Source organism: Phaenicophaeus curvirostris, chromosome 6 (genome assembly GCF_032191515.1).
Source record: "Phaenicophaeus curvirostris isolate KB17595 chromosome 6, BPBGC_Pcur_1.0, whole genome shotgun sequence".
Taxonomy (NCBI): domain Eukaryota; kingdom Metazoa; phylum Chordata; class Aves; order Cuculiformes; family Cuculidae; genus Phaenicophaeus; species Phaenicophaeus curvirostris.
This window is the reverse complement of record NC_091397.1, coordinates 28,950,156-28,972,991: the sequence shown is the minus strand read 5'-3', so window position 1 is coordinate 28,972,991 and position 22,836 is coordinate 28,950,156. Positions and strand designations below refer to the sequence as shown.

Genomic DNA, 22,836 nt, shown 5'->3' with positions numbered 1-22,836 from the left:
TTCTACACAAGTCAACAAAGACTAAGACAATAAGGTCTTCAGGGAAAGAATAATCTGATCATCAATATCACCTCTATGTGGGCCCCTGGGTGAGACATCAGTGGAGTGTGAAAGAGGTGCACTTCCTTCCAAATAAATATCTACAGTGCTATAGAAAAAGTAGAGAAAACATATCAATTTATAATTGAAATTGCGTACAAAAACTGTGAGGAAAAACTCTGGGGTAGTCCAACAGCTTTACTCAGGCATTTCAGGATAACAGGCATCTTGGGTTTGAGATTCTAGGGAAAAGAAAATTGCTAAGTATCAAAATGAGTTCTCGGGAAATGAGCACATTGTTCTTCTCTGAGGAAAACACAAGTAACCATCACCGCATCAATTCCTATCCAAGTCATAAATAGGAGCCCTTTCATTCAATACTATGCCAGACACTGCATTGCCTGAAAAGCTCAAATGCTCAAATATCAGAACAAATTTCAACACACAGCACGGTGTCTGCAGCCACAGAAATCCACTTACTAAAGGAAACCTGAAAAATAAGAATAAATTCTTTGATTCCAATGTGTTCACAGAATAGACTCACTTATTACGGGAACACATTTTTCAAACTACGAAGGACTTCTTATAATACAGCAAATACATCAATGATCTGTGCACACAGTTACAAGGTACAGATTAAAGCCAATGATACTAAGAGTAAACCTTGCCTCTATTAATACTAAAAAAGTAATACTCAAGCAACGTTTATATAATTACACAGTAATTAATTCTGCAACTACTTCGCAATTTATATTTCAAAATCATCTGACTTGAATTAAGTCAACAGGAAGAAAAATTTTTGCATTGCATTTTGGTTCTGACCGCAAGTTCTTTATGATAGTCCATGTCTTCATTAATTACTCATGCATTCAGAAGTAATACAATGAGCCAAACGACAATGGGCAGAAACTTCCAAGTTACTGAATATATGTATGTATGTATATACAAGATCATCGAATCAAACTAAACCTTCAAAAGGTTCCATTTTTTTAAAATAAAATTCTTATTTGCTGCAAGCAATTATTTAAACAAATTACTGAAAAAATTACTGAAAAAAAGCTCTGATTTAAAAATCATGAACATAATGTTAATTTCTACTTTAAGTATATTAATGTATGCACAAATTGATACACATATCTAGCAACGAAACGCTCATCTGAACTGTCACTTCCAAATTGCATTTACCAGACTTGAAGTTCAGCTTGTTGTCAGGGAAATTTACACTTTTATCACAGTCAACTATTACTTTCACCTACTCAGCTTGCTTATTTTTTTCCTGAGACTTCACCTATTTAAAATATTTATTATTAAAATAAATTGTAAACAGCTAAGCATTAAAACCTAAGTGTGAAAAATTATCCAACATCCTTAGTCAATTATCTTGTACAGGCAGTAGAACTTAACATAATAAACCAGCAATTTAAAACTATTTTACTTTGTTGCAATAACAACAAAAGAAACATACATACACTGTACTCTTTGTATCAGTGGGACTAGAGAATCTTTGCCTACAACGCTTTAAAAGAAGAATGGCAGCACTTACTTTTTGGCAGATTTTGAACTACTAAAATTCAAGTAACTTTTCACCTATGGAACTGTGGACAAAAGCCAGCTATAATCTTACCTTTTGTAGGGACAAAGGTTTAGTAAACTAAACAAAATGGGAAAGTGATCTTTTTGGGAATTTTAAGGCACTCCTCTGGAATAAAAAACAAATTTGACATAATTTTATTCTAAAAAGGCAGATCATTTTCGTATCACAATCATTCTGTACTTCAACATGACTAACTGTACAATCATTAAATAAACCTTATAGAATAATCTTCAGGAAGTTCCACAACAATAGGGTTTAGATTTACTGACTGAATATAATGTTAGGGGAATTCTCTAATAGGCACTCGTAACTATGAGCAAAAGACTCTTTGATTCAATTTTACTTTTCTCATGAGTTCATATTACACTGTGCTAGGGTAAAAGAAAAAAAAAAAGAAGATTCTATAAAACTATAGCTTACTGCATCTCAAAATTGATATATTCTGCACATTACTTTCAGAAATCTTAATGGACACAGAGGAAGGAATTCTGAAAGCATATCAATTTAGGTGTCTAGCACTTGTAATAGTCAACGAAGACCTAACTAAGGCCCTCAAAGGAACCTAGAGTGCGATTCAGCTCATCGTAAATTAGATTAAGCAAATTGTTCTCCAAGCTCAACTGACAGTACTGATTAGCTCTTCAAAGGACCGCAGTCCCTTTCCGAGTTGAGAGAACATTTTGGCACTTAACATAAGGCCCCTGCATCTGAGGACAGACATTCCATCCCGAATTTCCTTACTGATATTAGGCAAAGAACTGAACTACAGCTCAATGCATGAAAAACACTACAACAGCTCTAAAAAATTTTTATAAGATGGCAGTTATATAAATTAAATAAATGCTCTTAATGCTTTTGAAGAACGAATTAATTTCAAGGATTGCAGTAGCCTAATTTTCCTGGGAAACATTAAAAAAATAGTGAACGTACAGGGTGTCAGAACAGCTAACAAAAAAAAAAAAAAAAAAAAAAAGAAAAAAATCTCAGAGGCGAAGCCTCTCTGTTAGTATCTTAGGATCCAACTCCTACCTTCCATCCTCAGGAAGAACAGCAACACACAACAGAGCCTCACCTTCTGTGAATTATTGCAGAAGTGTTTCTTAAAGACCTCCTACATTTATAACACACACATAGCCTATATTTCTAAACAATCAGCAAACAACAAGTTGAGTGCATTTTAACTTTAAAATTTCCACATTTCAAATTGTCAGTGAAAATTACGAGAAAGTTCAAGGCTAGCTCTTATCACTTACAACTAAATGTCGTGGACCGTTTCCTTCTCTCCTCCTTCTCCTCTTTTGCTGCCTTTTTGGTACAGCAAAAATATACACAAAAAACCCTTCCCTTTGAGAATGCCTCCTATTGTCATGACCTTATGTTGCAGCTATGCAATCAGAAATACTTTTAATATAATATTCTAGAGCTGCGTAAACATTATCTATAGCTCCAAAAGCTGCACACTGTGATTCAATATATAAGTATCCATAGACCATGCCCTGTCCCGTAGTTGCTTATAATTGCTTCAGTAAAAAGGATGGATGTTTTACCACTAAAAAGGATCCATGTAGTATTATAAAAAAATTACCTGCCAGAGTTCAAAGGCTTCTTTTTTTTTTTTTTTTTTGAAGAAAGCAAGTCAAAATTTCATTAAAAGCAAAGCATGTGCTTTCCTCCCGCAATGAGAATGAAGGGTTGTATTACCTTCATGCACTGTTATTCCACAGTTGTCACACTGGATTATTTCATCAGCATCTTCACTGTTATCTCCAAGACAAACGCAACAAATCAAAATATGGTCCATTTTCTGGGAACTCCAATTTTGCGACTTCTCAAGGATCAAGGAGTCCTAATATTAAAATAAATGAAGATACATGGATTATGCCAGGAACTTTTACTTTATTTAAAACAAACAAGATCTGTTGTTTGATCCATTTTTTTACACAAACAAAAAAGATGGAAATTTTTGCCACAAGAATATAACCTTCTTTGTTCTCAAAACATTCAGATATTTCATCCTAAAATATAAGGTGGGAGAAAGTATAAATACAACCTGATCTCAATATACCTAGTGTCTATTAAGCCAGAGAATGGTCTTCCTCAGGCAGACACATACACGTCTTTAAACCATTTATGTTCTACAGAAAGGAACAAATACATACACCTAAGAAACCGCTTTAAAGCAAAAAAAACCCCAAAACACTAATACCAAAGGTGACTTTCAAATGCCTGAATATTCAGAAAAGTTGCTTCATTTTGTTAAAATTTACATCTTCCCAAAAAACAAGTCACATGAATCTGGAAAATCTGAAAATACAGCTAGCACAAGCCTGCCAACTCTTCACTTATGTTAAAATACAACGAATTATCAACTCAGTTCTATTTTGTTGCAATTAAGATTTATATGTCTCTATGTAAAATCATATGATTTATTAAAATATAACAACTTAATGTCTTCTGATTATATGCTGCAGTAAGGATTTGCAGAACAAGTACACTGCTCCTTTTTGGCAACCTTTAATGTAAACTACACCACTTAAAAAGAATGCGCCTTTTAACAGGGAATTTCTCTCAGGAAACAGAAGTATTTCATGAACCAAATAAATCTGTATGTAAATTTTCATTTTTTCATAAACACTATTTAGGCTTATTATTTTCATTGTGAGCTACAGCCACTGTCTCTTCTGCAAAGTTTCACAGCTTCCATACATTTTCTTTTAGTTTTATACTAAAAGCAAACATTGAGCTTGAACTACTTTCATTGGTGATTTGAAGACATACAAGAAAGTGTGCAAATAGGCACACTAGCAAAAAAATTATCACTGCAGGATAAAGAAATAGAAATCCTTTCAGGACAGAGGCTGACAGTTCAAGTCTAAATGGCATCCATTCAAATCACCAGAGATCTCAGATTATTCCAAAACTGCTGTTGTATCCTAGCAGGAAAAAAACCCCACCCAAAAAACTCCGCAAAAAAACCCAAAAAACCATAAAGTTGGAAGATGCCCTCAGGTTCTCCTTCCAAACCCCAATTTATAACATAAGACACGTGCCTGTGTAGCCTACACAGACAAAAAGTATCAAGGATGCTACCTGAAGCAGGCATTCTTCCTCAAGTATCTCAAATTCTCACACTGATCTAAGCATCTGTTTCATGATAGTCTCTTTATCTGATACAGTAAGTGTCTGCACAAACTCAGTGAATTACTATTGAAGTCTCTTTGTACTTCAAGTTTATCTGGGCAGGTATTTGAGGAGTAAGGGGGGAAAATCTTTGCTAGATTTTAAAGCAAGATAAAGGGGTACAATAGCCTTACAGCCTAAAGCTGGGCTCAAATAGCTTACTTCAAGTAACAGAGGCAGTTTGCTGTAATATTTTGACCTAGGAAAGGTCAAACACATACTTCTACCAGTTAGGAAAGGCTCCTGTATCTCCCACCCATTTTCTCTAAACAATGTAAGGAAACATGACCTACAAAAAAACCTCTCATCTAAAAGTAAAAATGAAAGACTACACAACCATTCACACAGTCATGCTTACTTAAAGGAAGGCCACTAACTGTGAAAAAATACAAGATTCTCCCCTACAGATTTCAGACTTACAGAGCATTTCTTCCAATATCCTCCTTTTAGGACAAAGTTAAAAAGCATTTTGAGGACTTGCACATTTTTTTAAAAAATACAGTGGCCCATCAAAATATTCATGTTTAGCTTATCATTCACTTTACAGATAGGAAATGGCAGTAAATACTCCCTAACTTTGGCATATTAATTGTACAATGGCACATGCCTCTTGGAAGCATGCTGAAACTCTAAATGAATCATCTTTTTCTCACAGCTCCTTCAACTTTAGCTGTTATTTTGCTTCACCAACACAAGTTTAAAAGAAACTTGCAAGGTCTACTGTTACAGAAGCTCAAGGTCTGGTAATTAAAAAACAACAAAAAACCCCAAACCAAAAAAAACCCCCACTTGTTACTTCAAATTAAATAAACAGAATTGCACTGTATAAACAACACTGAAATAACGCTAGCTGTTTAGTGACAACATAAGCAAAGGTGCGAAAAAAAGAAACAAGCCATGATGAAAGGGAATCAAATCTGTATCTAATGTTAGAATACCCATCCATTATGGTTAACCTTTTGTGAAGGCAGCCGACAGGTTAAACAGAGAAGCAGAAAAACTTAACTTCCTATGCAGACATGGAGAGGGAGTGATCTGGAATATATGTGGCTCTCCCCTTCTCAGTCCATGCAAATACCTGAAAGATCCCATCCCAGAAGCTGACTCTATGTGTCTAAAACATGAGAACTTTTACATAGAGATGGTAACCGCTGCCAAAATTCCTGAACAAGTCCTTCTACCTACCTAACTGAGAGAAAGCACTTAGCTGAATCACTACATAATTCCTGTTTCTGTGGTGTTAATGAAGAAAGTGAGCATTTCAAGCTAAATGCCCACATACTTCTAACTTTAAAGGAATATAAAAATAGCAAAAAACCCCATCACCTCACTGAGAACAGAAGAATCCCATAGTGGTAGCAATTATAAAAACAGAAAAGCACCATTTATCTACTAATGATGCTTGCATTAGAAAAGAAAGCTAAGTTTGTCTTCTATGCCTAATGCAGTTATAAAGCACATAGCATTTGCTTACAGCACAAGTTAAAATACTGTGTATGCAGATCTCAAAATATTTGTAAAATCACACAGAAACAAAAACTAAGCAACCCCCCCAATATCCACCCCTAACATCCACCTCCAAAAACTAAGGAAAGGAGAGGAAGAAGGCAAATTAAGTGCACTACTACATATTCAGAGTTCATTACCTGAACATTCTTACATAAATTAACTATTCATTCAGACATCTCTTTTTCTAAGAACTTAGCTTCTTCAGTATAAAGAGATTTTCAAGACTTCACTAGACTTGTCTGCTAAGCAGATGGGGCTTTTTAGCATTGGAATATTTTTTGGGGGGGTAGGGAGGAAGAGGGGTAAAGTGTAAGTATTTTAAGTATTGTAGTAGTTGACAGTATACTCTTATAACACAGTTGAGTATCAGTCTAAAAATAACATCCTATAATCCAGTCTGTAGATGCTTGCTGTTGCAAGACCTCTTGTTAAACACCTACTCAAAATCATGACTTTGCTTCATAGGCAGTAAAGATAAATTACCAGTTACAAACTTATAATTTGAACTTCAAATTTTCGAATTTTGATTTTTTTCTTTTGATCAGTGTCTTAAATCTAAGGCAAGTACAGACTCTGAGGTCCATGCACATTAAGAGGCTTCACAAAAGACAGATCATAGACAGCTCTGAGTTTCTGGAACAGGCCTCATTTTCCAAGTCAATGGAAACTGTGGATGGATATACTCAAGAATGTATCACTGAGAATGCAGACTCACATCTCCATCCTGATATGGCAAACAACTGTCAAAGAAAATTGCCGATCTCGATTTGAAATTATGATTATCAGTAGTAGTAGAGCACTTTCAGATGATAAGCCAGGAGAGTACAGGTAACAACACTATTATTACAGAGCTAGACAATGAAAGATGTCTATATAAAAAGTAAAAAAATTCCAGAATTACACCTTTTTTTTTTTCCCCAGTCACAGTTACTACTAGTAATTCAAACAGCACAGCTAGTTCACAATCATGTATGTAAAATACATAACAAAATACCTGAAATGGAGACAACTGATTCTTCCAAATGCTCTGTTTAATTCCATGGTATTTTACATTAAAATAAAGATTACATGGAAAAGTAGAACTTTAAATAGTGTCATACCAGTATAATTTAACATATTATACTGACATAATTCTTTTCTGCATGTTTTACAGCAATTCTTTTTACTTTCTTCAAAATTTGCTACTGCAGGACATGAAGTCAACCATCCTAACAGGCTAATATCTTATTTTTTTCCACAAGCACAATCTTTAAGGCAACTGTAACTGTGCAAAGCAAAAAAAAAAAAACCCCAAAATTTGCATTATTAAACACTTAACATATAATTTTCATATTCTGCAATCAGAAGATATTTACTATAGTAATAATTCAAAATGTTTTTTAGTACTGTAAGACATTACTTCATTTGTGAGCATTATAAGCAAACTCAACATCAATTATGATTATCCTATTTGATTTTAAAACCAGTGTGCATACTTCTTTACTTAGAAATTTTGTATCAGTGAACATAGTGTTCAGACTTTGTGATTGTCATAAAGGAGTGCTAGAATAAAGAATAACCTGTCATTTAGTTATTTTATGAATATGTCACACCTGCTTTTAACTTTTCAGACATTACAGGTATGAAACACTTATGCTAAAAGAGAACTAAAAGTCTTGTTAGTACACGTTTATTTGCATACTGGACCTCCTATTTGCTTTAGAACTAATTCAACCACCCACTAAAGTCAAGACAAGTCTCTTTATTGTCTTTAGTGGCATCAAATTGGCCAAATGGTCCAAACAAGGTTATTTAATATGCAGTGCCTATCTAAGCACAATTTTGCTGCTTTACCTACTCCTGTAAACATATCCAACCAACAGGTTTAACCTTCCAAATTAACAGAATACCTACTGGGGATCAGTTTCCATTTATCAATAGATATATTATAGAAAGTTGGTTGCACTACCTCATTACTCTTGCTTTGTGAAAGAGCCAGGCTATCATTTGTCAATTCCTCATCATCTGCATTATTCCTGTTAAGAACTTTACTCTTCTTCTTCTTGGATCCTCCATCACTAGCTGTGCTGCTATTATCTTCTTCATTACCTTCCTCATCATTGTCATCCTCATCACTTCCACTCCCGTCATCTTCATCATCCTCATTATCTCCATCACTCCCCTCTTTTCGAAGTGCACTTTTTCCTTTTTTTTTCTCAGCAGTAGGCCGCCAGTCATTGTCATCTTCACTGTCATAGTCATCCATATCATTTAGTTCTTCCATCGATACAAAATCCAGCAAAGGTCGGTTCCTGCGCAAATTCCATTTTTTTGGTTCATTTGTTTGCTCATCAGCCACAGCATCAGGTTCAGCTGCTTTCTCTTTCTTCTTTTTTGGCTTTTCTTCATCTTCTTGTTCTTTCTTTTCAGTTTTAGTCACCTCTTTGTCTTCTTCTTCAGTGGAGCTTTTTGTCTGTTGCTTATCTGCTTTCTCTTTTGCTGGTTCCTCCTCCAAGATATTTTCTTCTGATTCAGTACAGGAACCTTCACCACTGTCCTTTGATGCATCTTCACTCCCATGACCACTTCCTTCAGAATCTGTTAAGCATATGAAAATTTAAAAAAATTCCGACACAAATGTACCCCCAAAAATAAAATCTGTTGAAGCAAGTTGTTAAACAAAAGAATTATGTATGTTCCTCCCTCGTAAGGCATTCCAGCTACTGTTTTCAGCTAGTGTCCAAATACTGCTATTTTGAGTGATATGTTGAGAATCTGTTAAACATGAGAGCATTTTAAGATGGTAAAAAAAAAGGTGGCAGAATTTCTTAAATGAATGTTAAATGTTCCTTTGAACTGAATCACATTTTAACAATAAGCAGTAGCACAGAATAATTTTAATGTGAAGTGACATTTTAAAGAAAGCATTCCAGTTTTAAATTTTTGGAGGCATATTCTAAATCTTCAAAATAACATAGCTAATCAATAGAAGAGATTTAAAATTACAAACTGAAAAGTTTGTGCAACAAGTAGTAACAGTAATATGGATAATCCCATACTTCCATTTTTAGTACAGGTTTGGTTTTCCAGGTCTGCAGGCTCTTTTAATTTCCAATGTTATTTCACTTATTAATCCTACACAAGCCATGCCTCGTTCAGTGTTGCACCTCCACAATGATGCATAAATTCTAACATTATACTACTCATACAGCTCTGTTCAGTGTGTAGTCACTATTTCCATTAATTAACACAAGCCTGTCCATGCAGAGGGAAAGAAAAGGATTTGTATGAAAAAAAAAAAATCACAAAAATAAGTTGTCCGTACAATAAAGCACATGTAAAAAATACTGGAAAAGATGACAAGTGAACTTGTTAAATTTTATAAACACCACCTACCTTGACTACCTCTCATCTTACATTCACATACTTGTTTTAATTTACAGTATTAGATTTAATGAAGAAAAACTCAGAAAATATTTAAAATTAACACGAAAACAAAGTTCTCTGATCCAGCTCAGTAATCAATTAGGAAATAGCTTGTTCAGAGCCATCACCAAATTCTTGATGCTGTCCACAAATGCAAAACAAGCACATCGATGCGTGCAAATTAAGAAAAAAAATCCTAACTCACTTTAGTTACCAAAAAAAACCACACCTCTCAATATCACCTTGCACAGAGAATTTCTGTCCACATCCATCTCTGTATAAAGCCAAATAAGCAAACCGCGGGGCAAGTGTGCTACACACTTCATGTGGCATTTATTTCCATCCCACAGAACACTGTTTATGACTAGCCAATAACTTAGCTGTTACTTTGATACAATGGTCAGTTCTTTGTTTTTTGGTATATACCTGCATGTGTAAGTCTTTGATGAGGAGATTACTTATCAAGAAAAATTCCACCAGTTCTGCTACTACAGATCAGGACACCAATGCTATCAGTCCCCACACAAGCTAATAAAATGTAAAAGTTTCCTGCAAATGTTCAAATCTTTAAAGGAGAGCCAGAAAATAAATGAGAATGCAGTAACACAAGTTACTGTACAGTCTTTTGACAAAAAAGAGCAGTTTGGTCATTTCTCTATGCCTACCAGCCTTAATGGTAGTAATGTACATACAACATAATTAATCAAAGTTTTGAATTAGCAGAACACTTTTCAGACACGTCTAAGCAATGAAAAACCAATACGCCACCTAAAAAATTATTTTTAAATAATAGCTTTGTTTGAATACATATGCAGGGACATGTTGCAGTGAGTCCATAGAAAGGCCACAAAAATGGCCAGAGGGCTGAAACACTTCTTTAATGAAGAAAGGCTGAGCTGGGGTTGTTCCAGCTGGAAGACAGAAGGCTCCAGGGAGACCTCTGGCAGCTTTTTGATATATAAATGCAGCTTATAAGAGACATTTTTACCAATGCCTGTAGTGACAGGAAAAGGGGGATTGGTTTTAAACTGAAAGAGGGCAGGGTTTTGACTGGACATAAGGCAGACACTTTTTATGATGAGGATGGCGAGACTGTGGAAGATGCTGCCCAAACAACCTGTGGACACCCCATCCCTGGAGGTTTTTGAGGACAGGTTGGATGAGGCTTTGAGCAGCCTCATCTAGTGAAAGATGTACCTGCTTACTGCAGGGGTGTTGGACTAGATGATCTTTAGGTCCCTTCCCACCCAAACTATTCTGATTCTATGATCACAACTAAAGCATCCAGAGAAATTATTGTCAAGGAGTTACAGTGAGAAAGTCGAACAGAAGAAAATAATAGATCACAGAATGGCCTTAGTTGGAAGGGACCCACAAGGATAATCTGGTCCAACTCCTACCCCTGCATAGGAGAACCCCAAAACTTACACCATGTGTCTGACTGCATTGTCCAAATGACTCTTGAATATTGTTAGGCTTGGCTTCACGACTACTTCCCTGGGGATCCTGTTACAGTGCTCCACCACCCTCTGAGTGAAGAAGTGCAGCACCCAAAACTGCACAAAATACTCAAGGTGAGGCCGCATCAGTGCGGAGCAGAGCGGGATAATCACTTCCCTCAATTGGCACTGGCTAGCAATGCCATGCTTGATGCACCCCAGGAAACAGTTGGCCCTCTTGTCTGCCAGTGCACACTGTTGGCTCAGGTTCAACTTGCCATCAACCAAAACCCCCAGATCCCTTTTGTGCAGGGTTGTTCTCCAGCCTCTCGCTCCCCAGTCTGCATGTATATCCAGGGTTGTTGTGTCCCAGGTGAAAGCCCAGCACTTGCCCTTGTTAAACTTCATGTGACTAGTCATTTCCCAGCTCTCCAATTTGTCTAGATGACTCTGCAGGGCCTCTTTGCCCTCAAAAGCATCAACAGCTCCCTCCAATTTCATGTCATCAGCAAACTTGGTTATTAAACCTTTGAGTCCTGCATCCAGGTTATTTATGAAGATATTAAAGAGTACTGGTCCTAGATGGATCCCTGCAGAATACTGCTAGTGACTGGTCACCAGCCCGATATAATCCCATTTACAATAAACCTTTGAGCCTGACCCCTCAGCCAGTCATTCACCCACTTTTGTGTTTATCCAGCTGTATGCTGGACATCTTGTTTAGGAGGATACTGTGACAGACAGTATGAGAGGCTTTGCTGAAATCCAGAATGATTATGTCAACTGGTTTTCCTTGGTCAACAAGCTGGGTAACCCTGTCACAGAAGGAAATTTACTTTGTCAGGCAGGACCTTCCCTTTATAAACCTGTGCTGGCAGTGACAAATTACCAATGATATAAAGTAACTTAAAAGTCCAGTTAAATAAATTTTAACATGGCTAACCCCTATACTACCTTATTTACAGTGAAATAAGCAGTGTACATTAGCGCTCAGAACCTGTGAAATGAGATACAAAAATACGTTTTGTTTTTAAATTTATACACGATATTTAATCTATGATACAAACGTGTAGTATGACAGTCTAGATTCAAAAGTTACTTGTAAAGCATTTGTGAGAGCTAGCAAATACAACAGAATCGTTCGGCCATTTTAAAGGTCATCTAGTTCCAGCCCCACTGCCATGGGCAGGGACACCTCCCACTAGACCAGGCTGCCCAAGGCCCCATCCAACCTGGTCTTAAACACCTCTAGGGATGGGGCAGCCTCAGCTTCCCTGGGCAACCTGTGCCAGTGCCTCACCATCCTCATCATGAAGAAATTCTTCCTTATATCTAGTCTAAATCTGTCCCTCTCTAGTTTACACCCACTGCCCCTCGTCCTATCACTACAAGCCTTTGTAAATAGTCCCTCCCCAGCTTTCCTGTAGGCCCCCTTCAGGTACCGGAAGGTCGCTACGAGGTCTCCTCAGAGCCTTCTCTTCTCCAGGTTGAACAACTCCAACTCTCTCAGCCTGTCCTCATATGGGAGGTGCTCCAACCCTTTGATCATCTTTGTAGCCCTCCTCTGGACCCATTCCAACAGTTCCATATCCTTTTTATGTTGAGGATTCCAGAACTGGACACAATACTCCAGAGGAGGTCTCACAAGAGAGGAATAGAGGGGCACAATCACCTCCCTCGCCCTGCTGGCCACGCTTCTTTTGATGCAGCCCAGGATATGGTTGGCCTTCTGGGCTGTGAGCGCACAGTGCCGGCTCATGCCGATCTCCTCATCCACCAGCACCTCCAAGTCCTCCTCTGCAGGGCTGCTCTTAATCACATCATCCCCCATCCTGTATTGTGATTGTGTTGTTCCATTTCTAAATATGCTTAGACTACCCATCTAAGCTTTCACTTCATTTTTGGGGAAATCTTAGTCTGGGCATAGTTTGATCTTTTAACAGTACTACGTCACCAAGAGTTATTCTTGCACATCGATACTACAACACTGAGAATATTCTCTAGCTGCTTCATGCCATGCAAATAATATGAGGCAAAGAGCTAATAAATGTTAGTTTAATTTACTTCTCTCCTTCAAATTCTCATTGCCTTCTGCCTGCATATTATGCTCTGTACCTTCCCTTCTGCATGTATGTACACACAAGAGATAGATAGCTATAGTGAGGGATAGCCCTCTTCTGTCTGAATACGTCCACTGTGATAGGTTCATTTCTAGAAAGAGCTATTGTGTGATAACAGCTGTTTTTGCAGGTGACTGCCAGATGCACTTTCAGTTAGGAAGAGGCTGTAGTATACAATTTTCTCCTTGAAAGAAATTCTTAAAGAATAGCTTTTTCAAATTGGCAACCATATAATGCCATTCCCTACGGGAGAGAAGTCAAACTACTCTCAGTGAAAGATGCGGCCAGATACACTGTCAAGGAAGACTACAGAATGAAGAATACAGAGTTCCACTGAGAACAAATACGAGAAATAACAGTCGTGAGAAAGGCATCATTAATTTCTGTACAGTTTGTATGCTTAAGTCTACTGAGCACAACAGAAGCTAGCAATCAAATCCAAAGAGGACAATTCTAAAGACAGGGACTTTCCAGGACATAACATTACACTCCAGAATTAACAGAAGAAAAGTATAATAAAGATAAACAAAATTGACTACTAATCTCCACATCAGCTGTGGAGTCCTGTATAATACCTATTACACACAAGACTTCAGGGGAAAGTTACTGACAGCAGTTACAAAAACTCCTCCCAGTGCTTTGCAGGACCATTTTACAAGCAACTTTAAACATGGTACCCTGGGTACCCCGGGATTTTCTGTTTGTTCATTTGGTTTTTTAACATTCTAATAAAACGTACGCAGAGTGCTACACTACACAAGTACATGGTCATCCACTTACAGAAGACAGCTCCAGTGTCACAAAAACTCCTTTGCACATGTGCCTTACCAAAAGTGTAAAAGCAGCTGTAAATCCTATGTATCTGACCTAGAAATTGTGAATAATTTTTAAGGACTCCAAAATACCTAAGGAAATGCTTTCAATATTAATAATCGGATGTAAAAAAAACTCAGGAAAGCCTAGATCATATATTAAAAAAAACTTTAAATTGCCAAAAGCAGAGCTGTGTAACTGATTAATTCCTGATCACATTTGTCTAGAAGACGAAAGCCACAGAGGTCTATCACGCTAAGACTGATATAACTACATCGAAAGCAAGAACTGAAAAGACTTAATACTTCACTTTCAATATAACTTCAAAAAAAAAAGAGAATCTAGCATCAGTTAGATACATGCCACTGACTTCCTATGCTATTTTGTGAAGTATGATGACTCAACATCCATACGCTACTGGCAGTTCAACACTGGTAATGCTGGCAGTTAAAAAAATGGAACTGTATAAAGTAACATGATTAATAACATACAAACCAAACCCAACATAGATTAAGATATCACTGCTGTAAGGAAAGAAATTAACTTCTCAATGTTTTGGAAAAAATGTCTAATCTGTATTGACTGCAGACACAGACTGGGCAGAGTAGGAAATTAATCTGGTCACTGATCCACAATCACACTTCTTTCAGAAGTTAAGTACTTAGTTTAATAGAAAAAGGATGGAAGAGGAACTTAAATGGTTGTTTAGTAAGTCCTCACTTTGACAATAGCATTAATTATATCACACAGCATTTCAGTAGATGTTTATTCAAGTCATAAAAGCACTGGAAACCAAAGGCTGCCAGCTTTGCCTTGAGTCATTAGGAACTGCCTCGTTTACAACACTTTAACACAGATTAAATTGGTTACCTTGCCTCATGAATTTGCTTGCCATTTCCCCCTCTCCTTGTCATTATCAAACTTTACTTGTTTGGGATGAAGTATTGTATACCTCATGACTTCCTTAAAGAAAGCTGCGGTCCCAACTAATCCATAAAACTGGATTCCAATACAAATTGCTGAATAGTGAGCTAGAATATATATTTTTCCAAAAAAAAAAAAAACCAACCAAAACCAACAAAACCTTCTATAACATCCCTCTCAGAGAAACTGTCAAATGTGTTTGGGATGTGCCAAGTCTAAGGCCTTGAGCCCTCAAGGAACACTTGAAACAGCCCCATCATCAGTGAGCATGTCTAGACCCTCAGAGGTAGCTAGGCTGCAAACAGACCATCCCATCAAGTGGAAGTTAAAGCACAGAACAACCTTCTCCATGTGGCAAGAATTACACTAGAGCTGGACATACACATCAAAAACAGGAGATGCAAGAGCAAGTGAAGTAGAAGTAATAAAATAGCAGACCAGGAAAATTATCTTCAGGACTCACTGAACAAGCGGAGCAACACTGAGCTGATGAACAAGGGTTCTGTAAGGGACAGATGGACTGGAAAGACAGGACACAAAGAATCAATCACAGTAGGTGAAAAACAAAGAAAAATAACATCACCCCATCACTAAATCCACGATGCCCAGACAATGCAATAGAAGTCTAGATTTCTGTTATATTACTCCTCTGCTGTCAGCAAACACAGGGAAGAACAGAAATCCCATTGTTTCCAGAGATAATACAAGTTCAAAACGCCCAGCAGTCACTCCAAAGTGTTACCTGAAGTGGGAGACACCTTTATGGATAAAAGACCTCACTTAGGATGAAGATAAACCAATAGAACATAATGCATGTTTTTTCCTTTTTCTTAATGGAAAAAAAGCCCTCAGGAATTCCACTCTGAGGGACTAAACATCAGAGTTGCAAAGTCAAGGCTTAAAGTGATTGTAACAATTAAGATTGTGCAAGTACGTGATCATTAATTAGCTATTCAATATTTCCCGTACTTTCACTGCCTACTGAAACACCCTACAACTCTTCTGTTGCATATCACTTAAGTTTATTTTCAAAAAAAAAAATGTACTGGTTTCCTCATCAGTTTTTCAGGAGTGTTTATCCCTACAGTATTTTGGTGCTTTGCAAACATTTCTTTATATACAATATCCTGTACGGAAATGCACTAGTGGAATCTCCATTGTACTAAAAGAGAATCAATTACAGAAAGATGAAGTTATTTGCAACTTTTTCTTTCTAGATCAAGGTACAGGTTATTCAGAATACCTAACATATGCATTTATATAGAACATAACATGTTTCAAAGACAGCTCCTACTGACCTCAAATGCAATAGTAGTACATAATATTTATGCAAGTCAGGCTCCACGCTCAACACCAAAAAACCCAAACATTTACAAATGTCTAAAAAATTGAGTCTGGAGGACTTGTAGGAGTAGTAGTGACAGAATCCAGTACTCCAAGGCAACATTCAGCTGTGCTTCTCTTAGCTACACTGAGACAAAGAGCCAGCCCTTAAATTCACACATTATTCTTGTTCAAGGACCACGCTACACTTTTCTGCATCATTTCAGTTTAAGTATATTAGCTGTCAAGACTGAATGACTTCACCAAGGAGAGAGAAGAAAAGTGGTAAATCCTTGCTTTAGAATCCCGCTGGGAATTACAACTATGCACTGCCTTCTGACATAGTATATCTCCAGCTGCTCTCATAAAAGAAATTTTTAAAAAACTAGGAAAGAAAAAAAAACAAAAAACTCAAAGTATGCCCTAGTTAACTTAAGAGCTAAACTTCAAATAACTCATCTGTATTGTGAAACATTATTAGTAAACTTCAGTTGAGTATATTACAGTACCATCATTTCAAGTCACACATTTGTATGCCCTGACTCCAAAGGGACAATTGGTTTAACTGATCCCACATTAAGGTCATGGCATTCTTACTTAAGGAACAATCTTTTAAGATGTTTTTAATAAACATAAAAATACAGTACTTTAGAATATGGCATTACTACTTTCTATTATATAGAAAGAGAGAAGCCATTAAAAAATTACTTAATTCAATATTAGCATAATGAAAAGCCCACAGGCCTGAAAACTATTTATATTAAGCAAGTTTACAAGAATATAACAGAATAAATATAAAATCAATCTCCTTAACTAGATGTCAGAATGATGAGATCTTTAAGTTGAAAAGGCAGTAATTGCCACTTGGTGTGACCTAAATCCAAATGAAAAGAAACCAACTACACTGTTGTAAAGGTCATACCTTCCATGGAGTTTTTGGGTTTCTGTGGAAATGGAGGCTAGGTGATTAGAAGTATTTTCTGCAATGAAAAAAATTTACCAAGGCATCAGGACTCTGAATACAAAAATTACCGAAAAGGTACTTAAAACTAACTTCTCAAATCCTTACTGTATCTCATATTCCCAGAAATCTGATAAAACAATTAATACGTGTAAAAGCTTAAACTGTTCACAGCTCAATCCTCCTAGATTAGCATATCATCTACTAGCACGTATCCTAAACATCCTAAAGCTCATACATACGGATACAACATAATCTACAGGGGCTAAACAACTTCAGAATTATTTTAATTCAGTATTTAGATAGCCCTTTAACTTTCAAATTTCTTTTGTTGTTTTTTTTTTAAGTGCCTGTACATGCATTTGTGAATCAAATAAACATACATTACAGAGCTGTGGAATTACCATACTTACAGGGTTCTTCTGAGTGCATGAGTAGAACGTATTGTCACATTCAATGCAGAAAGATTGTTTCTTCCTTCTGTCATATTTATTTCCCTTGGCGAGCAAACTACACAATGAAAGTCTGAATTCAAACAAATACTAAATACTGATTTGCAACAGGCTGCACAAGGGGAGACCTCTACAGTCACAGAAGGAAGAAAAAGAGCAACAACACTGACTGTACTGGAGAAATAAACATTATGCTTTGAAGGCTGAATCCACAGTGAAAAAAGGGAAAATCAGTCCAGAACAACAATTTAGAATTTGTCTAATAGGGCTGCTCATGCATGCATACACATTTTGTGTATGTATAAACTCTGAAACGATTGATTTTATTTATGTGTGTGTATATAAAAAAGTCCCTTTAATTCAGCACTTCTATCTGAATCTAAATGAATTAAGAAAAAATAAATTTAAGGCTATGTTATACCAGCTTAATTCTAAATCAGCACAGATGTTATTTCAAATATCCTGCAACTATTAATTTTACTTCTACACACAAGACATTTTTTCTTTCAACTTAAGAGGCTGTATGTTAGTAACTTTCTATTCCTCAACTTCTCAAAACCCTCACAACTTCCTCCTTTCACACTGAAAACCTTTGAATAAAGTGTAAAATGTCAAACTCTGCTGCTATTTCAAAGTATATTCACTAAACTTTGAATTTTATTAGGCAGAACACCTATTTCTACTACACGTGATAGATATACATTCAAGACATTAAAAAAAAGCTATATGATATATGAAAAGAAAACAGTAATTAGATAACATTTTGTAAGTAGAATCTAGGTTACTCTCACATTCTTGTTTCCATTTACTGGGGGGGCGGGGTGTTGGTTTTTTTCTTAAGGGAAATACCAACCGACTTCCTCAAAATGAAACTGAGATTGAAACACACTCAAGGCTAGACCATGTGTACATACAATATCCTAAAAGTCAAAAAGAGGGTATCAATTACAAATGAATCCTCTGCATTTATACAAAGTCAAGTCAAGAAACTTTATCCATTATTTTTAATTAACAGGTTGTCTTCTAATCAAATAATATATTGCTTTGAATTATGTGACCAACTCCTGCACTCCATTTCCAATTCTCCTTTTACCTTAAATGTTGCCTACACTACTACTCCAGAATAGCAACATTTTTTTGAGAAGTAAAAATAATTTCTTTTTATGGTAAATTGTCTTTACAAAAGGCAGTGTCCTTACTCAAAAGAAAAAATCAGAAATCCTCAAGACAAGATTAAAAAAGTAAATTAAACAAGTCCCCAAAAAAATCTTAGCATGAAAATTTTATGACATCAGTTAAAAAAAAACAAGCAATGAGCACTAGGGCCTATCTTAAAACCGGCACTGGAGAAATGTTTATTAAGCATTTTTAAGTTCACTAATAAGGAGGAGCTTGTCAGATGTTAAAAAACAAGCTGTTAAATGGACATGGGGAATATTTTTGCAAGATACATTCACATGATAACCTAGATCAGCATCCCCTGTGCAGAAATAACAAAGTAAAGCTATATAACAATATGTCATAATGCTACCCTCACATCTTACCCAATCTCTTTGTTTATTTCCCTAAGCATATGTCACAGAACACCCTGTGTGGAGTTTATTCACAAACATGGTCCTACCCCTTCTTTCCCTTCCCTCCAATACACTTGTATTTATTAATTTTATTTTGACATCCTGTTTACTTTCAGTTTCTGTGAATGTTCACGGCAGATACCAAAATCTGCCCATAGAGAAAAGACTGCAGATCAGAAGCACTCTGAGGCAAGGATCTCCTTCTAGTATGAAACGCATACACCTTTCTGCACACCTATCCAAATGGATACCTTAAGTTTGCCCATTGTAAGAAAATAAAAATCTGAACAGATTATCTTCCTGGTTGAACTTTTCACTCATTGAGTGGAATTAACCTTGACAAATAGACAAGTTCTTAAGTCCACAACAAACTGTTATCCAGATAGAGTCAAATCAAAATGGCTCCATAATATTATTTCAATACCAAATGCAGGAAATATCTCTACATCACAGAAAAGGGGTATAGTTAAGGCAGTCAGCACAGACGCTAGTCATAACTAGCTTGATAACCACAAGTTCTCTGTTGAGAAAAGAAATCAATTACAATTGGAGTATCGTATGGATGTTCCAATTTTTTTATCTGCAGTGTAAGAATTTCCAGTTATCCATTGCACTTCAAGTGGCTCCAAGTCCCAGCAGTTCACTAATACCATTCTGCCTCTCATACGATATTAAATGAGCAACCATAAACAAAAATCAGGCAATTCTGAACTGAGGAGATGAGGAAGTATATTTACCTGAAGCATCTCCAACTTTAAAGTCACTGTCATCAGAGCTATCATAATCTAAAGCTTCCAGCAGCGAAGCTGCCAAAGGCTTCACTTGTCTCCTCTTCGAACTGCGGTCCACTGCAGGGGAAAAACACAGAGAATCATTACCGGGCGGCCCGGTGAGAACTGAGCCCCGCGGTCGGTGTGTAAATGCCAAGGGGAGGCAGAACGGCCACGAGGCGCTCAGCGCGACCGAACCGGGGCGGCCTCGGCCGAGGAAGGCGAGGGTCCGGCGCTCCGGCATCGCCCCGCAGCAGAGGCGGGAGGAGCCGCGGGGGTTACTTACTAAAGGCTGCGGAGAGGAGCGACGGGCGAGGGGCGCGTGCCCAGGGGTGCAGAGCCCGGGCCCCTTCTCTAGACAATGGGCGCCGCGCCGAACCGACCCGGATGCAGACCCAGCGTCCGCCGCCGCGCCTGCGCGCGCGCCTGCGCCTGCGCCCGCTAGCCCGCCCTGCCGCCCCGCCGCCCCTGCCCGGCCCTAGTGCCCGGCCGGGAGCGGGGCCTCCGGCGCAGGGCTCGTTCGAGCTCCGACGCTCGTTCGCGCTCGGCCGGGGTGTCCGTTGCGTTTCGCTCTTATCGGGAATAAACGGCTCGGAAAAGAGAAGGGCTCTTCCTCTGCCCCTCCCTGTGCGGAAAGAAAGCGTTGTCAAACCGCTTTTATTTAACCCCTGTGAGAAACACTTACTCGCTGGTAAAATTTTAAAAGGACAAAGTCTTCGACGCAAAGACAATAATTATTTTACAGTTCAGCGCTGAATCTGATGCCCTTCTAAAAAAAGATAACATCTTACAAAAGCAGCGGGTATATATCCTAGTTTTAGACAAAGAACCGTATGAATCCTTAAATATGTTCGTTATTTTTCTAGGTTATCTAACCGTGTCCAGAGACTCCTTTCAGGTTATCTCCTGACCTACAACAGCTGCATCTTACAAGACGACTAAGCATATTAATAAATTCTCACAGCCCTAAAGACAGGTTATCTCTTGACCTAAACCAGCTACATCTTACAAGACTGATTTATATGACGAGATAATTAAATGTGTAAACTAGCTGCAGCAAAACTTATCATTTAATCTTCACAACCCTTAAAAGCTCAGTTCCTTGCAGACTGTGTTGCATTGTTAAGCTCATTCTTACACTCTTAAAACAGTAAGATACTGCATTTGGGGAAAAATTAAAAAAAAAAAAAAAGAACAAGCAAACAAACAAAAAACCCCAATGATTTGTGTTTGACCGCAGCACACAAGTCCAGGAGCAAAGCTCAAAACCTAATGGTGAGAGATAGATAGTGAAGGAGACAATGCAGGTTGCCTCTTGCAAGAGTCCCTCATGAACAATGAGCGTGATGCACAAAACCTTTGTGAAGTGTTTTAAAAAAATAAACCCATAAAGGAATAATCAGCTTTTCAGCTTTTTTTTCCCAAAAAAACTTGTTTTTCTAATTAGAAATATGAAAACATCTTAAAGAGAAGGTGCTCTGACATACTGGTATGATTTCAAGAGCTTGAGGATCAAGAATAGTGCTAAACATGATAGCTTGCAGCAGAGTTCTAAGAACCTTATTGGAAGATGTCTGTTTAATGATTAATAAATGCAAGTTGACTAAAGCTAATTATACAGTGAAGGTGTAATTATACAGTAAGGGGACGTAAAGTTTGGCAAGTATACAGTCTGTGATAGGAGCCTGCGCTACATTTAGCACAGCTCTGCTAGAGACAAGTCTTCCCAGAGCCAAAACTCCTCTTGGTGTTGCAAAGACAGGCAGAGTTTCATGGGGTATTAGTTGTCATTTATAAAATAGATTGTTGGTTACATAAGTAGCCTGACTGTGAAATTAACTTATTTACTGAATCTGATTTTGACAGTCCTACCCAAATATGCTATTGGTCTGTGCAGTTTAGTCTTTCCTTCAAAACTCTGGTCAGCTTCCCTGTTCCAGTAGGAGTTGCATGTCTTAGCTTTTCGCTCCTTGAGGGATATTTTTTCCCTTTAAATGGCATGTCTGTCCTACTTTCTCTTCACACACAATTGCACTTACTGTTAGTAGGACAACTAGCAGGGCACAGATTCCTTCATTTGGACTCTGCAGATCCATGCTGCCAGGTGCAGCAACAGATTCTGCAGTGTCCCCTGCCTGCCATACAGGGTGATTGGCAGGACAACTCAAATCATGCGTAAAGGGAAGGAAGAGTAAACAGAACTGAATCACAGTTTGGCTTTATGTAGAAAATCTGACTGAGGGACACAGGCAGCTTCGAAGAGTCAGGATTTTCAGCATGTGACAGAGGAAAGGGGAAGATAATGCCATGAAGAGCAGTGGAGGAACATAGGATTCCTTTAAACATGAAAGTCAAAGCAGATACATGGCCTGTCTGGCTTTCAGTTCAGCTCTCTAGGTAGTCTGCAATGCTAAGATTATTCCTATACCGTTCTGGCAAGAATAGGTGATCAAACAGAAGTTAATTAATGGCTGCCTGCCCCTGATCCTCATCAGCACCTCACATTGTCCAACCACTCCTTCCTCGTTCCTTCTTTGTACTCTGTCCCATGACCTAAATCCTCTCAGCCTTTCTGCCTGACTCTTTTTTTGTGCAAATCTTTCTTTTTACTGTTGCTCTCCCCTTCCCCCCACTCCAAACGAATATTGACAATTAACTTTTATTTATAAACATAGCATGCACATTTTCTTCTGAAGTCAGCTTGCATACTTCACCTTCATTCCTCAACAGAAA

At 37.6% G+C, this 22,836-nt stretch overlaps 1 protein-coding gene across 6 annotated transcripts in view; it reads right to left on the bottom strand.

Moving 5' to 3' along the window:
• PHF14 (PHD finger protein 14) overlaps positions 1 to 20,476 on the bottom strand; it is a 154,604-nt gene extending 134,128 nt beyond the window's left edge. For all 6 annotated transcript variants that reach the window (XM_069859698.1, XM_069859699.1, XM_069859701.1 and 3 more), the window contains exons 1-4: positions 20,390 to 20,476; positions 20,071 to 20,181; positions 8,271 to 8,899; positions 3,335 to 3,479 (exon numbers count right to left, since the gene is read on the bottom strand). In XM_069859698.1, coding sequence (XP_069715799.1) covers positions 3,335 to 3,479; positions 8,271 to 8,899; positions 20,071 to 20,181; position 20,390 — 886 coding nt within the window. In that variant the 5' untranslated portion in view covers positions 20,391 to 20,476. The remainder of the gene's footprint in view (positions 1 to 3,334; positions 3,480 to 8,270; positions 8,900 to 20,070; positions 20,182 to 20,389) is intronic.
• Positions 20,477 to 22,836: the final 2,360 nt, after the last annotated feature.